Raw genomic sequence first — 16,830 nt, 5'->3', positions numbered from 1 at the left:
TTTAGTGGTGATACAACACACGCCAGAGAACACACACACACACACACACACTTAAAGTGTCTTTAAGCCCCATCTCACCATAGCTATTAGCTCCTGCAAGGTCAAGGCTAAAGTGCTCTTCCTCTGTTGGGCACTGTCCAATTTATCAGCTCCACTGACCAGAAAGGAGCACTTTGTATTTCTACAATTACAGCCTGTAGTCCAACTGTTACTCTGCATACTTGTACTCTGCAAGTGGATCAGACATAGCAGTGCTGCTGGAGTTTTTAAACCCTGTGTCCACACTCTGTCCACTCTGTGAGACACTCCTCCCTCGTTGGTGCACCTTGTAGATGTAAAGTCAGAGACAGTAGCTCATCTGTCGCTGCACAGTGTGTGTCGCTCGTCCTCTAGTCCTTCATCAGTGACATAGGGCGCTGTCGGCTGGATGTTTTTCGTCAGCGGACTGTTCTCAGGGGTTTAAAAACTCCAGCAGCACTGCTGTGTCTGATCCACTCGCGGCAGCACAACATTTTTATGCAGTGATAGAGACACTGTAGCAGAAAGTAAGCTATTAAAGCAACAATATGTAACATTTTAAGCTCAGTCATTGCTAGTCCAGGTGCAGCACTGCAGAATCTGCACTATGTTACTTTTGGTTTAGGGTAGGAAATATCCCCTCTACCTCCACTTGATTTCAGGAGAGTGCTGCAAAAGTGAATTAAACCCTGCAGGAGCCCAGGAGCAAAAACACCAGATCTTACATAGTGTTGCTTTAATATTCAATCTGATACATATTCACCATTCAGCACATTTTACCGTGGCCTACGTGGCCCAAAAAGTACCGTAATTGCTCTGAGGTCAGAAGGTGCTATTAAGAGTTTCCAGGAACCTACTGAATACAGTCCCTAAAAAATGCTTCCTATAAGTCAATTGTTTCTCGGTGAGTTGCTGCACTCGTCGTTTGGCAGCGAGTGTTTGGCAATGGCAAGGAATTCCAGTCATTACCTTCTTATCAAACAGCACCACTCAGGAGCCCCAGCAGCGTGTGCACTTTACTTTAAACTATTTGTTTTTCTCAAAGCTTGTTTTACAAACACATGAATTCACACACTGGACGTTTGTTCTGAAAGTGTGCCCTCAAAAGTGTGTCTTCATAATAAGACCATATCCAGAGTTGACTGAGCAGTGTTCTCCCCCTGTGTAAACAGCCCCTGTTCAGAACGCACCTGTTCCTTTAAATGATAATGAGCCGCTCGCTGTTCACCCCGACCCCGAGCGCACAGCAGTGAGGAGCGAGGAGCAGAAGCTCTGGTTTTTAGCCGTTTTCACTAAGTTCTCTTATTTCTCTGCACTTTCTCCGCGCTCGTTGTGTCTGTTCTGCTGAGTTTAACCTCGTCTTTGCGCTCTCACATAAACGCGGGCCCAGCGCTGTGATTGGACAGACTCAGACGAGGGGGCGGAGCCATTCTAAAGTCTCTGCACTTGACGTCAGAAGCGGAGGTGATTCAGAACGTCTCATTTTTTCACGTTTTCAGCCAAAAGAAAACTGACTGGGTGGTCTTGTTTCGCTGTGTGTGGGATGTTGGGCTCCAGAATCACACATTATTGTGAACATACACTGAACAAGGGATTTTTTTCATAATATGACAACTTTAATTCAGCACCCAAACTCTGAAAAAGCAGACCCAGGCTCCAGGTTGTGGCTCCACTATCGACAGTTAAGGGTGTGTGTGCAGTCTGAACGTAATGGAGCTCAGCTGATTTCCTCGCTGGGTTTATTTGCTGCACGTTTCCTGTAAAGCTTAAATTTGGGAGCAGCATTGTGGTCATCAGAAGGAGACTGCGGTGCTGGCGGCAGCAATTAGACCATTGCTTTAATTATATTTAGAGAAGAGGATCATGTTTAGATGGGAGAGGGTTGGGGTGGCTCCACTAGACGTGTTTATAGAGTGAGCTCACTAAATGTTCATGTTTTTTGGGACATACTTAGTTTCGAAGACGATTGAGAAGATCAGTACATACACTGTATACAGACTGTGTTTTTAAAGAAAGGCGTGGTCAAACTTTTAAAAACTCAGATTGTGTTTAAAGCTTTGTGGAGAGGCGCTAACGTTTTGATCAAAGCTTTGGACACTTTTTCATTCATTCATTCATTCTCTGTAACCCTTATCCAATTCAGGGTCATGGTGGGTCCAGAGCCTACCTGGAATCATTGGGCGCAAGGCGGGAATACACCCTGGAGGGGACACCAGTCCTTCACAGGGCAGCTTTGGACAATTTTCCTCTCCTAATTGAGCCAGACACAGGCTGCTTCCTAATGGTGTATAACACATTAATACTATGTAACATGTACTATGTACTAATATTAATAGTATGATTGTGGTGGCTAGTACAAAATATATTTACCTACTATAACTTACTACTAACAGGATCGTGATAAAATGTTGCTATGACAACACAGGTCCAAGATACCAAGCTGCAAAGGCTGAAACTCAAATATCTTCTTACACCCCATGTAGTGCACAGTGTAGGTCATAAAATAAGTCATGAGACGTGAGAAGCTCCTCCCTTTCTGTTTCCTGTTGGATTGTGGGACAAACGTGTCCATCGTTACTGTACTCGAAAACCAGCTGCTTCTAATTATGCATTCTGTTTTTTTTTTTAATAATGCTACATAACACATATTCCAAAACTAGTCAGAATAGGAATTAAGTGTGGATTTGGGACACAGCTATGGTTCTGGGATATCTCCATTGGTCAAAGATGGTTTCAAACAAGTCTCAAAGTCCCACATCAATCATAACCACGGTGCATCTCTTCCTCTTTCAGGTGGCCAAACTCAACCCCAAAGATCACAGCTTCACGCTGAAAGACGACTTCTACAAGCAGGTTCAGAGGGACTGGCCCGGTTATGTGGAGGAGGAGAAGCAGCAAATCCACAAGCTTCTAGCCAGGTGGGTTAGCCTTTAGCCTTGGTGTTCCTGGGCCATGCAGTTGTCATTTCCCTAATCCTAGCGCTCAACGTTTACTTTGAATTTGCATTAGTTCTATGTCCTTAAGTCAACACAACAGCTGCTTCTGTATGGAAACCTCTATAAGCCCTCAAGGCATTCTGGGTTTGACCTCCTAAGCTTTCGTAATGGGATGATTGCGTAGGTTGAGCATTGGGGGGCTGCTGACAGCTCGTGACAGCCCCATCATTTGTGCTGGTGGCCTGTATAGTCTGGCCCCTGAAGTCCACTGTGCTGACACTTTCAGGGGCCCTGTTAAATTCCTAACCCTGCACACATGATCCGGTTAATAGGCCTGTCAGAGGGACAAGCTGCGCAGTTCACCACATGGCGTTTTTGAGTGGAATTACAGAGAGGGCTTCTGAAGCTTCAGTGTTCCTCCAAGAAACAATAGGGGTCGTAAATTCCCAACCCTGCCGGTGGAGCTGGAAGGCAAACTGTTTGGGAAGCTTGCCACACTTCTCTCAACTGGCCATGCGCTTGACTTTCTCCTCCAGTTTCACCTCTATCCACCATTTTTCAGGATCAAGGCCAGGAGAAGAGAGGCAGTAGTGTCCTTGCACGGCTCTCGCAACATGCAAGCGTTTTCTAAACCCCTGGAGCTAGGCTTACAAAACGTAGCCGAAAGAAGGTTTGAAAGAACTTTGATCCACTAAGACTTTGGTCACTCCATGAAATTCCTGTTGAAAGCAGTTGTTGTTGTTTATTTTTTTTACTTTTTAATTTTGTGTCCCTTGATCTCTGTGCAGTTCAGTCAGTGAACTTCTCAGGTCACGGTAAGGAGGTCCCAGACCAGGCCGCAGGGGAGGAGCGATCCCTCAGCTAGATAATAGGCCACTGTATCTGAGGAAAGAGCTGTAGGAAGCAGATTGCCAGAGGAGAGCGTTTGGGGAGAGGGAATGCGTCTGGCGCTATTGTTTTCTCTGCTGGACATCAGTGAAGCCAGTGCCTGCTCCACTGCAGATCTTATCAGCCACCAGGAAACACGCGAGCAGCAGCTGAACCAAGCGGCGCAAGGAAAGAGCAAACTAACAAGCCCTGACTACGTTCTGACTAGGGTGTGGGCAAGAGTGGGTGTGAAAGAGTGTGTCATGAATTTGTTAGAAGTGCTCTTAACTCCTGGACTCTGGTCTTCCTCATAGTTCTTAAGCCCAAGCATCTTCCTGTTTACTTTCTCAATTCCCTGAAAGCACAGCTTGGCCTCGTTTATAGCTTTTGGGAAACGCAGGCACAAGCTTCCTTATTAAGTTCACGCATTCGTGGATGAGTGGCAGAGGTTTCTGCTAATGCACACTGACTGAAAACAACTTACATGTTTGTCCCTCTAATCCTGCAGAAAGCTTCAGCCTCTCAGCAGCAGCAGCAGCCAGTTGAAGACCTTCCAGTCCAACCATTCATTCCACAAAACCACAGGGGATTCTCCATCCCAGCTTAGCCCAGTCAAGAATCTCTCTGTGGTGAGTATGTACCCATTAAAATAACTGCTTCCTTTTACTCCACAGTCTTCCATCAGAGTACGGTTACTTTGCAGAGGCTTCCCGCAGCAGGTGTGTGACCCTTGAGCCTGTGATGTGTATTACACATGTACGAAAATCATTAAAAACTTCAGTAGCTGGAATTCTGATCATTAACACAAGGAATGCAAGAATATTTCCTGAGGAAAAAGGTATAAATGTATGTGTGGCACCATTCTAGTGCTAGGGGCACTTTCGTTGCTACTGTTTCTATAGAGCCAGCTATGTTGATTTTCCACTGCATGGTTCCTTCTCTACTCAACTCGGCTTTACACACTGTTTTGTTCCCTGGCCACCCCACCAGAAATGTATTCAGTGTACCCCATCTCTAACGGGAACAGTGGGCTTTGGAAGCCACAACAACGGCAGCGGTAACGTTAAGCGGTGTTTACTCATGGTGCATTGGCGTGTTGTTGTTTGGGACTGAACACAGCTCCGTCATCAGTTCAGACAGATCAGTAGAGTTTGTTCCTTCCTTGTTGCAGCGTCCAGCTCTCGCTGGATTCTTTCGTCGGCCACCGATCCGAGGAGCGTTTGAACCTCTTCAAAAGACCACGGCGTCATTTTACGAGCTGCCGTCGTGAGTCGGATAAAAACAAACGTGATCTCTGCTGCAGCTGGAGATTTTACAGATGGAGAGTTGGTGCTGGTCGTCTGCGTTGCGTGGCGTAGAGTGACGACTCTCTCTGGACAATCAGCGCTCTGCAAGGTTTACACGCCACGGTTTAGTCCCTACTCGACTCGCTCTGAACCACGAGAGAACAGCCACTAAACAAGAACCCACTTCCAGAACCAGCACCAAATTTACTTAATGGAAAAGCAGAAAAGATGAGTACAGCTGAGGTGATTTGAGTAGGTACCATGCAGTGGGAAAGCTCAGTTTGACTTGTGTGCTATTTTTTTTTATTTTCATTGCTTGTGTCTGTTAGCACATGATCATTTGTAATATCCTCCTCTACATCTGTCCCAGAAACGGCCAGTGCCTTCTGACCACCTGGAAAGTCAGACTCCGAAGAAGCAGCGATTGCACGACCAGAACCCGCCCTCGCAAACTCCCTCGAACGGACATCTCGGCTCCTCCGCTGGCCATAATTCCTCTGGCCTTGGAAGCTCCAGCTTGCAGAACAAGCCTGAGCCAGAAAGGACCATCAACAGTGTTCAAACAGGCCCCAATGGCGTGTACCGGCACAAGCTCAGTGAATCCAATGGTATCCATAAACTAGAGCCTCAGTCGCCAGTGTTGGCCAAACCCCCAAGGACTGAAGCCCCTATCTGCACTGACCAGCAGCTAGCAAACAGCCAGCACAAAAAGAAGAAGTCCAAGAAGCACAAAGAAAAGGAGCGAGAGCGCTTAAAACCTGAATGGGTGGAGACTAGCCCAGATCTGAAACATAACCAGGAAAATCTTGAAGGTATGTTTGGTGTCTCTCTCTTCTTAAGGAAGTCTATTCGACTTCCTTACTGAATAATTCCTCATCAGAAAATGTCACCAAACCTGTGGCTTAAAGAGACAAACATGCCTCAGTTAGCATGGCTCTTATGTCTTAGAAGTTCCTGCTTTCATTTGTTATTAGCAGTGTTAGGATTCCTGGCTTAAGGAAGAAAAAGTGATAGACGTGAAACCTTAATGACACTCCAACTGTAGCAGTAAACACACACTAGGGCTATAGTTATGGGAGGAGAAAGCACTGTTCCTTCACTCCTGCTGGACCATACCACTGACCCAGCTATTATGAGTGGATCAGACACAGCAGTGCTACTAGAATTTTTTAAATCTTGACAATGTCACTGCTGGAGAATAGCCCACCCACCAAAAAACACAGAGGACTGATGAAGGACTAGAGGACGACCAACACACATCGTACAGCAACAGATGAGCTACTGTCTCTGACTTTACATCTACAAAGTGGACCAACGAGGGAGGAGTGTCTCACAGAGTGGACAGAGAGTGGACACAGGGTTTAAAAATTCCAGCAGCACTGCTGTGTCTGATCCACTCTACAGCAGCACAACACACACAGTGTCACTGCAGCGCTGAGAATGACCCACCACCACATCACACCTGCTCTGTGGAAGTCCTGAGCGCTGAAGAATGGGGAAAGGGGGGGTAGCAAAGTATGCAGAGCAACAGACAGGCTACAGTCTGTAATTGTAGAAACACGCAGGGCATCTGTGTGGACATTGGAGCTGACAAAATGGACAGTAAGTGTAGAAACAAGCTAAATTTACCAGTCCATGTCATAGATGTCAGACGTTCCTGTTTGTTACTTCACCCATGAGTCGACAGAGTCAGGCCTAATAACATCTTACAGTGAAACCACCTACTCTCAGTGTGTAGATGATGACATTAATGAGCCATAGGCTCCTCATTCAGTGTCACATCCAGAGGCAAATGCAGAACAAGTCGAGGCATATCCCTGCGGAGAGTGTTGCCAGTGGGATTGTTCCAGGTTGTGTGTGTGTGTGCGTCTGAGGAGGCCTGGTAGATGATTGACTCAGTAACAGCTGGCTGACCCACAGCCCAGAGAAGCAACACAGGACAGAGACAGACGTCCAAGCAGCAGGAGCACTTTTCTTATCAGAAAGACCTCTGATAAATCACTCTGCCGTGTGTGTTCTGAACATGTTCTGCTCTTGTTTTTGTGTGTGTAGACCACGAAGGCCCCAACACACCTGTGACCCGTGCCTCACCAGAGGAGCTGCCTGACTATTTATTGTAAGTCCAAATCGAATCGCGTGCTGCTCTCTGAACCAGCCGTGAGTTCAGAGATTGCCTGCTTGTGTTGATGTGCCTTGTGAATGAAAGTCTAATTGCGCAGCAAAGGCTGAGCAAACAGCGAAGAGGGGCTCCCTCGGTTCTCCGGGAACATCTGTGTACTTGAGTGGTTCGGTTTTTGCAGGCACCAGCTGAGCACCCGCTATTTCTGAGACAATGACGGGCTTAATTAGCTTCAAAAGCATTTTAAATATGAAATGGGGAAAGAAGGTACAGCTACCTAGATTCTTGGGAATACTTCACGTAAACACTCCCAGATCCCGTCCTGCTCGGCTGCCGAAGAGGGAGGGAGAGGGGGAGGGAACACTGACACACACCTCCAAAGCTATAATTTTCTATTTATACCTCACTATGAGACCTGATCTTGCAAAACTCATAAACAACTAAAAAAGCCCCAACTCTCCACCACACAATCCTCACAATATGAAACTCATTGAGCTGTTGGGAAATGGTCCAGATTTGCTCTGGGCTGCAGTGCCACCTGTTGGTCATTTGTTGGACCTGAGGCCTAGTCGGCACCCCTTTAGAATAAGACTTATAAAGGTTTATAAACGGTTAAGAGTTTGTTTATTAATCATGTTGTTAACACGTTTATACTGAATACTGACCTCACTGTGTCTCCTCCGTCAGTCGACATTAACTCCGTCAGCTCCAGCACACATTTGTTAATGAGTTTAACCCTTTAATGAATGAACCACCAACAGAGTGTCTTTATAAACGTCAGTGATAATGTGGTGTGAAACGACTAGCCTTTTACGTGAGGCACGTAAACCATTTATAGGCCTTTATAAATGTAGTCTTATTTTTTTAGAATTAAAATCACTTTATTGGACACTGTGCTGCACACAGAGGAATTTGTTGTCCATGTTTAACCCAATCCGTGCAGTGAAACATACATTTACACACACACTAGTGAACACTAGGGGGCAGTGAGCACACACTGGAGCGGTGGGTGCCCAGGGAGCAGCTGGGGGTTAGGTGCCTAGCTCAAGGGCATTTGGGGATTGAACCGGCAACCTTCCTAGTTAGGTACCTACTTATTATCACAAATATATATATATATATATATATATATATATATACGTATTTTAATAGTCTTCAATAGCCATGTTATCATTTTAATGGCTCTAAGATGTTATAGCTTATGGTGTTAGTCATCTCTGTCACAGTAAAATCTCTCTGCAGAATCACGGTTTGACTCCAGCAGGTTCAGGGCAGGGCACTGGCTCTTGTTCTGTTTTTTTTTTTTTTTTTAACATGTGTTGAGCCAATCCACATTTCATTTGTCGTTTAGGGGGTGGGGACTTTACATTTTATTTGAGCTTTTGTTATATTTTAAGTTTAGACCAGAGGTCCCCCTTTTGTAGATGAGTCCCCCCCACTCAGACACACACACACACACACACATACACACACATCCTAAGCTTCCAAACTCCACATAGTTTATTTAAAACGGAATCCATGCAAAACTGCAACTTCTTGGTGAACAAAACCAAATCACGTTTACAGTGTAATTATCAGAAGTGACATGCATTGTGCACCTCATCCGTTCGCCTTGTTTCACCTCTTTGCAATGGCTCCATGCCCCCACCCCACTTTGGGAACCACTGCTTTAGACTAAAACTAAAAGTTTGATTAAATTGTTGCTGATTGTGCTGTAATACGTAGGCAGTGGGGAGCACAGTACATCGAGACAAAGCCTGTGTTTGTATCTCAAGCTCCTTCTGTAACGTCTCTGCAGAAAATACAGCTCTATAACGGACGGGGAACAGCGGCAGCAGTACAAGGAGGACTTCTGTGCTGAATACGACGAGTACCGAGACCTCCACGAGCGGATCGGGAAGGTCACTGACATATTCGTCCAGCTGGGGTCCAAGATAAAGACATTGTCTCCTGGGAGTCAAGAGTACAAGGTAGGACAGCGCTGGGGCTGTGCTTTTTGTGCTGAACATGTTTAATGTAACACGAATAAAGCAAGGTTTTATGGCCATGAGTAACAAGGTCTGTCAACATTTCAGGTGATGGAGGAGCAGATACTGCAGAAATACAGGAAATACAAGAAGGTGAGATATCAGAGGAGTATTTACATACACAGCGTTCTTGTCAAAGATGATTATTTGATCCAGGTGCACACTGCACTCAGAAAACTCTCTGTGGTGGTACCCTCAAGGAAACAGAGTCTGTCCCTTTAATTAGGAACAGAACTGTACCTTACTCTATATGAACTGTGGATGTTAAAGTCGTGTTGATGTCATTCGCCCCGTTTCATCTCCAGGACTTTTATTGTGTTCTTTTATTCTCCACAGTTGTATAATGAAAGATTACAGAGATCCCCCTCTCCTTCTGGAGAAGAGAATGTAATGAACCTTTAGGAACACAACTGGACTCTAACACCACTGCTGTACCTTACAGAGAAATAAGAATCGAAGAATTTAATTAAGGGTTTCACTGATAACTGCCTTAATCAGTTTTACACGACTGTCCAGTTCTTTGTCAATTCCCTTACTCAATCCTGATCAGTTTACTATGTAGGAAAATGTAGGTCTGCATAAAAACATCTCCATATTTGTGGATGTTTAGTTACTACATGATCTGAACACAGCAGCTGTCCTTCACACTGTGTGTCAATCTCATGATGAATGACCAATAGAAACACTCCAAAATGACTCTCAATACCATCTTTTTACACTGACTTCCACTGAAAGTTAAGCCGGCGTAGATCACGGGACCTGACAATCTCAGAGATGTACATTTCTGAAAGGCTGCTCACACCCTTACTGCACTCAGTCAGATTTAGGCCTCAATCACTTTTAACGTGTTTACAGTGTAATTAATAACCATGTTATAAACAGGCACTTAAAACATATACAGGCCTTTATAAACGTAGTCTTATTGGTTTTAGAATTAGAATCACTTTATTAACACACAATTTATAATTGAATCCACTGTAGCATCTCATCGTGAAAACAGGCTGTTTTCGCGTAAGCATCGGCTTTTTGTTTTTTAGCTGCTGTTGGCCACAGTCACATTGACACTGAAGGAGCTTCACGTGTCACAAAGTTGTTTCGTTGTCAGCTCTGTAGTTATTCCCGAGACTAGTTTTATTCTCTGTGAGAAACTCTAAACCTTTTTGATATTCATTAGAACTTTTGTGATAAAGATGTCGAACATGGAATGAAGAACCCACCGCTTTTTTAGACGCTTTTAAATCCAGACTTCCTGTTTGAGCAGCTACAGCTCGGTTTAAAATACTCTGCACTTTTATTCTATAACTGCGCTTTAGTATCATTTCTAATCATTTATAATCATTTTACTCTTTTATGTATTTTAATTGTTTTATTGGACATTTATGATTTTAATTGAACTGTTTCTTCTGTAAAGCACTTTGAATTGCTTCTGTATGAAAGGTGCTCTATAGATAAACTTGCCTTGCTCCATATTCACGTGTGTTTTTTATTCACGTGTGTTTCTCTGCAGAAGTTTCCTGGCTACCGGGAAGAGAAGAAACGCTGCGAGTATCTCCATCAGAAACTGTCTCACATCAAACAGATGATTGTAGACTATGACACACGCTCTCACACCCCGTCCTAGTGCTGACCCCTATTTCCGTCCTCCTGGGCCGGCTGTACGGACCAAAAAGACTCCTCCGTGGAGATGAAGCAGCAGTAAACCTGGTTCCTTTTGGAAGAACCTGAAGAAGCATTTCCACGTCCTCTGCACAAACGGTGGTGAAGCTGACGCAGGCCGAGACCTCCGACTCGTGACTAGAGCCCTTTAAATGTGTGTGTTTTCTTCTGTTAGTCTGTGGAAAGTGTTGCATCGGTGCGATTGCGAGGGTAGAGATGGTGAGACGTGACTTAAGCCAAACTCCCGAAAACCCCCTTTAATGCAACGTGCATCAACTCTCGGCTCGCCCTTTGTCTCTTAGGGCCCTGGGCTCGTTCTATGGTACAATCATGAAGACGGGACGGTAAGAGAGGCCTAGAAGTTGCCCTCTGTCCTGTCTCCTGTCTCTGCACAGATCCTACTTTGCTGTTTTACTGAATGTACATTTGTAAACTTGTAAGAACATGACTTTCTATAATAAAGGGTTTTAATCACTGGATAGAACAAAGGGAAGAGGGAAATATAGAAGATCTGGGTCGACCCTGTTAGAGTCCGGAGCATGTCAGGGTGCACTTTCAAGGGCGATCGTTCCGATATCGGAAGTTCATTGTATTCGGTGCACAGATTTTAATGTAAATTGTGATTCGGAATTCAAACACTCTCCTGCACTTTAGTCATTTCACGGTGACTGTTGCGTGGTTTTAAAAATGACTGACTTTGGATCAATATGAAGTATTAATACGCTATGGTTACAGTCACGAACATCGAAATCCCCATCTAAACCCAAAGTAGCAGTCGTTTTAAACACACCATTATCCCCAAGAACAGAACAAATGCAGCGACCAGTGAATCCTTTTTCAGGCTCTTTTTTGTTGAATAAAATGAAAAAAAGTCATTTTTAAAACTATACAACGGTTACATAAACTCACAAAAGAGCAGGAGAATGTTTGAATTTGAATTACAGTTGTGTTACTCACAACAAAAGTAAAGTAAATTGTGTGTACCCCTGAAACACGTAGGGAATGGCCTTAAATCTCACCGGTCCTGCTCTTTAACGCTGGATCTGGGTCTCACTAGCACCTAAGACACTGAGATCGTGATAAAACTGGAGTGTTCAAATCCCTTCGATCTCGTGTTTAAGGCCTAACTCACTGGACCAAAACGAGCACTAATCTGTGTTGGAGAAACTGCAGTAAAAGGATACCACGGTGGTAGTTATGCCATGAATTCTGGGTCCAGTGCTTAAACCACTACAGCACATTGTGTCCTTAAAATATTCTTGTTGTTATTATTATGATTTTATTGCTGTTATTTTTATTATTAAACTCCTTCACATCGTACACAATCATGTTTCAAAAGCACATTAATTTAAGGCTTTCTTGACACTTTGGCACATGATTTTTCTGTTTTCTGTACTTTTATTTTGACGGCCGTCTCTTTCACTGAACCACTGTCCACTAAGTTGCATCATTAAAGTCCCCTCCGTTCTCTGACCCTGTGTTCACACTAGAGGGCGATGTCTCCTGTTTGTGTCTTATGGGTGTGTTCAGGACTTCGGAGTCTTTATTTTTTTTGTCATGTCTCTTGTGTTAAAACTCATTTGCGTACAGTAGAGAAAATCTCCGCTGAATTTGCTGCTTGCTTCCTGCCTCCAAATCATGGCTGTATATCCCCTGTCGCTCTGTCGCCCTCTAGTGTGAACAGGAAGTTAGAGGCCAGAGATTTCACAATCTTAAGAGAGAGGGAAAAGCTGCCTGCTCTTTTATTTTGATGGGGTTTATGATCATTGCTTTCACTGACTGCTAAAGAGTTTCATATCCAGAGCTACCCTCCTGCTGAGTGTACTTCTGATCCCAAGTATCTCCGCTTCCGAACGTTCCTCAAGTATTCCAACGCTCCTGAAGATTAACACGAATGGCAACTGCTCTGGGAGTGACCCCAAGGGCAGCTCTCTGGAAGCAGCTCTGAAGATCTGTTTGAGATCAAGTTGCCATTCGTATCTGACACTTTAAACATGGTTCTCAAGGTTGCGACGCTTGTTAGAGCCCCTCCGGTTCTTGGTTTAATAAGGAACCGGCCCTGAAACCAAACAGACCGGCCGAGTCTCACCGCCGTGGACCAGCGACCTGTCCACTTTTGTTCTGCAAACGCTACCCACTTGCCTCTCATACATTTTTGGAAGTATTTTTGTGTCACTTCTGTGCTTTGACATTTCTCTCATGGAGCTGCGAAGTTGTTATGGATGTCCCTGCAGTGTTAGTCCTCGCCATTCCTCAGTCCAAATTTGAATTGTGTGGAAGCTGATAGAATTGCCAAAATATCATAGGTCTCTCTCTATTTGTTCCTTTTATTTTTTCTTTTATGTTTGTTTGTTATTTTAACTGTAAACTTTTAATGATGTTTTCTTCCTTCATGGGGCTACTTCATGTATTTGATGTAGATGCCTTAAATAAACTGGACCGCATTAACTTGACCCGCGTTGTGAATGTGTGCCGAGTTCTCTCTCATATGTAGCCTTAGCTAGCTAGCACTCACATTTTGCCCAGCGATTGCAGGTTGATTCTACGGCCGCCCTGAAATGTATAAGGGTCACAGACAATGAATAAATGAATGAACCTCATTATTGGTGCAGGGTGTGAATCAGTGAAGCAGAAGGAGGCAAGAAAAGCATTGTGTTTCAGTCAGTTTTGCTATTTATTTGCTCTTTTTTATAAAGAGAAGAGGAAAAGCTGACAGTCTTCTACAGACCCAAGGAAGAGCCCTAACCACATTAGCTAAAACACACACACACACAGCAGCAGCAGCACATTTAAGTACCACCTCAAGTACAAATTAATTGCAAAATTCCCTTTCATAAATATTAAAATTTGATTGGATTAAAAAAGTATATTCCGTCACTGTCCAATTAAAAACACGAATCACCCAAAATACTAACTTTACAGAAAAAGGAAAAACCTTCTTAATTTCAATAGAAATCAGCGTAAAAAAGATGGTAATTCTGGAGCATTTCTATTGGTTTCTATTGGTTCACACAGAGTGAAGGACAAATGATGCAGGACCTAAACACACACGGAGACACAGGTGTTTAACTGGACAGAGACGATTTATAACAGTGGGTTCAAAAAGGTGCAGCAGTGTAACGTTGAATATTGTGCATAGAAATGTGTTTAATGAATTAGTATTTAACTGAAATAATCACCAGAGTTGATTATTGATCACAGAATTCGAGAAAAACAAATCCTCTACAGAAACTGGTAACAGTTCCACTGAGGTTCCTCAATTAAAGTTTAATAAAGTACTCAGATAAATGCAAACAGACGCCGCAAAGTGTCCGTTACCTAGAGTCAAGTAGCTAGGAAGAATTAGTGATGAGCTTCAAAATGAAACAGATATCATCAGTGACTAAAGACATGGGTCTTACGAAGTGTAAAAGGAGGCATGGATGAGATAAACGAGAATCTCTAACAGTGTCCTGGAGACTTTTATAGAGCAGGATTTCTCAGCTGCACTCAATACGTTTGGCAAAGTTTGAGGAACTGGCGCCGTCTCTGGTGCAAATACATAACTCCCAGAAACGTGCGGAAGAACACTTTGTAACGTGGGTCATGCTGCACTCCCTTCACTCGAGTGCATTTATCTGAGGCCTGGAAGCGCAGTCGCGTTGAAGCAGGATTCACACAGAAAGATGAATTTGTCCAAAAATCTCCGACTGAACCGGAGACGACAGGGCGACCTGCAGCAGGAGGAGCACACTCTTTTAGCAGAGACTTTTTCCTCTGGATGCAGCTACACCAGTTCATTCAGTTTCAACTAGAACCTCACACTGAAGCCTTAAGACTCCCACGGTGCGAACTGAATTAAAACTTTCAGATTTGCTGCACTCTCAGACTGGGATCTGATACAGAAAGTTAAAATTGCAGGAACTAACCCATGCTTCAGACATTGGAAGTGTGTAAAACGTTTGTCGACATCTCGAATCGTGGAGGGTTGATTGTAGAGTTGTGTATTTTACGTCCCGCTTCCTGTCTGGGCCACGTCTGTTGTAAATTAGATTTTAAATCTCAGTCAGTTTTGCTTTTCCTGGGTAAACACCCCTAATATTTTAATAAGAACAGCTCAGAACAGACATATATCCAGTCGGAATGAGCCTCGGATTCTACTGGACATGCCTGGCTTTGGGCTTAGTTTATCCGTCGGAACTGAGGAATCCTGCTTTGTGTAACATCCCCTTGTAAACCTGTTGTAATTTGTGAAGCGACTAACGAATAAAGTCCTCAAACGGACTCGATTAAAGCCCTGATCGGGAGCAGCCAGATATTCTTCTCTGAGCTTGTCACATACCGGACAGACAAGAGGAATCTCTTTTGTACACAGTGTTCTCATTCATTTATCGCTCCACTGGCTGCTCAGCTTGGGCTACTGCCCTCGAGGGGAGGTGGGAAACTGAAGGCAGCATCCAGCTGGTTTGCTGATTATTTCCCTGTGACACAGCTACTGAGCTACTGTGAGTTCAGTCAGGTGTGTTTCACTTCAAACTGTTTGTTCTTCACAAAACTGTTAAAGCATCCATCCTCCAGGACTGGAGTTTCCTGGCCGTGCCCTGCTTTCGAAGGAATCTCTGCACAGTCCAGTAACACAGAAAAAAAAAGCATTTTAAGCCCTCAGGGCCTCCTCTGGTTCTAGACGTTTCTGACATCAACAACATGCAGCTGTAGAAGAGAAGACCCCTTATACCACGTCCCAAAGGCTGCACTCGAGGTCCAGCTGAGCACAACTGTGTGTGTGTGTGTGTGTGTGTATAGAGTAGAGCTGGACGATAGGGCCAACATTTACATAACAATATGTTTCTTAATCTGACGATATGATATAATTCTGATATTGATATCAACAATATAAAAAGCCACAGAAAAACTGTTAAGACCAAATGAGATGACATCACCGTCAAACGTCACCGTTCGTGGCTTTGTCAATATTAATATTTTTAAACTAAATTTTAAAATTAACTACAAAGAACTGACAGCAGCGCCCCCTAATGATTGTCAGTGAGTGACAGATGCTGTAAATAATGTACAGGGGGTGGTGCATTTATATGGATACACCTTAATAGAATGGGAATGGTTGGTGATATTAACTTCCTGTTTGTGGCACATTAGTATATGGGAGGGGAGGGGGGGACTTTTCAAGATGGGTGGTGACCATGGCGGCCATTTTGGATCCAACTTTTGTTTTTTCAATGGTAAGAGAGTCATGTGACACATCAAACTTATTGGGAATTTCACAAGAAATGAATGAATTATTGTCCAGCCCTAACTACCCACAATCCCCTTACTGTAGCTCAACTGAGGCCTGTTACTGAGGACCAATCAGAATGGAGTAAATTGTGTGTTACAACCATTTGACCAGCACGGCAGCGGAGGAGGTGTGTTTAGATGTGAATATGTATTTTTACCTTAAAAATAACAGCTCCAAAATCATTGCGATGCTCCATTGTAACAAGAGCATAGAGCCTCTGCTACAGCTCAGACTCAGCACTGCAGAAGCTGCACTATGTACCTTCTGCAGAAGGATAGGAAACCCCCATTGCCACGCACAGCGCCACTGACCCTGGAAGAGTGATCTCCTAGTGATGGGGCCAATGCTCAGACCCCTGAGCACTCAGGAGTCCCAGTGGAGTCCCATTTTAAATCTCCACTTAAAGCTGGGACGCCTTAGAGTTACCGTGGCCTGCGGGACCCTGAGAGAGACATTCTGGGACACTGTCCACTCTGCTTCACTATAGGACACTCTCTTATCTCAGCTGAACTATGTGTTTACGCACCTACATTCACCAGGATACACTCCGCAGACATTCACTACGCAGGAAACTGTGGAAATCTCATATCCGTATTATTGATCAGTGTTTACATGGTGGTGTTCAAATGTGTTGAAAAGTTAAACTAAA

General features: G+C 44.1%; 1 protein-coding gene across 1 annotated transcript in view; it reads left to right on the top strand.

The window, feature by feature from the left end:
* Positions 1–13,426, top strand: part of LOC136709217 (RNA polymerase II elongation factor ELL) — a 55,476-nt gene extending 42,050 nt beyond the window's left edge. The window contains exons 6-12 of the mRNA XM_066684302.1: positions 2,812–2,936; positions 4,330–4,450; positions 5,478–5,919; positions 7,160–7,223; positions 9,025–9,196; positions 9,302–9,346; positions 10,761–13,426. Coding sequence (XP_066540399.1) covers positions 2,812–2,936; positions 4,330–4,450; positions 5,478–5,919; positions 7,160–7,223; positions 9,025–9,196; positions 9,302–9,346; positions 10,761–10,874 — 1,083 coding nt within the window. The 3' untranslated portion in view covers positions 10,875–13,426. The remainder of the gene's footprint in view (positions 1–2,811; positions 2,937–4,329; positions 4,451–5,477; positions 5,920–7,159; positions 7,224–9,024; positions 9,197–9,301; positions 9,347–10,760) is intronic.
* The last annotated feature ends 3,404 nt before the right edge of the window (positions 13,427–16,830 follow it).

Source organism: Hoplias malabaricus, chromosome 11, assembly GCF_029633855.1.
Source record: "Hoplias malabaricus isolate fHopMal1 chromosome 11, fHopMal1.hap1, whole genome shotgun sequence".
NCBI classification, from domain to species: Eukaryota; Metazoa; Chordata; class Actinopteri; order Characiformes; family Erythrinidae; genus Hoplias; species Hoplias malabaricus.
The sequence above is the reverse complement of the archived record's forward strand: the minus strand, read 5'-3'. Positions and strand labels throughout refer to the sequence as shown.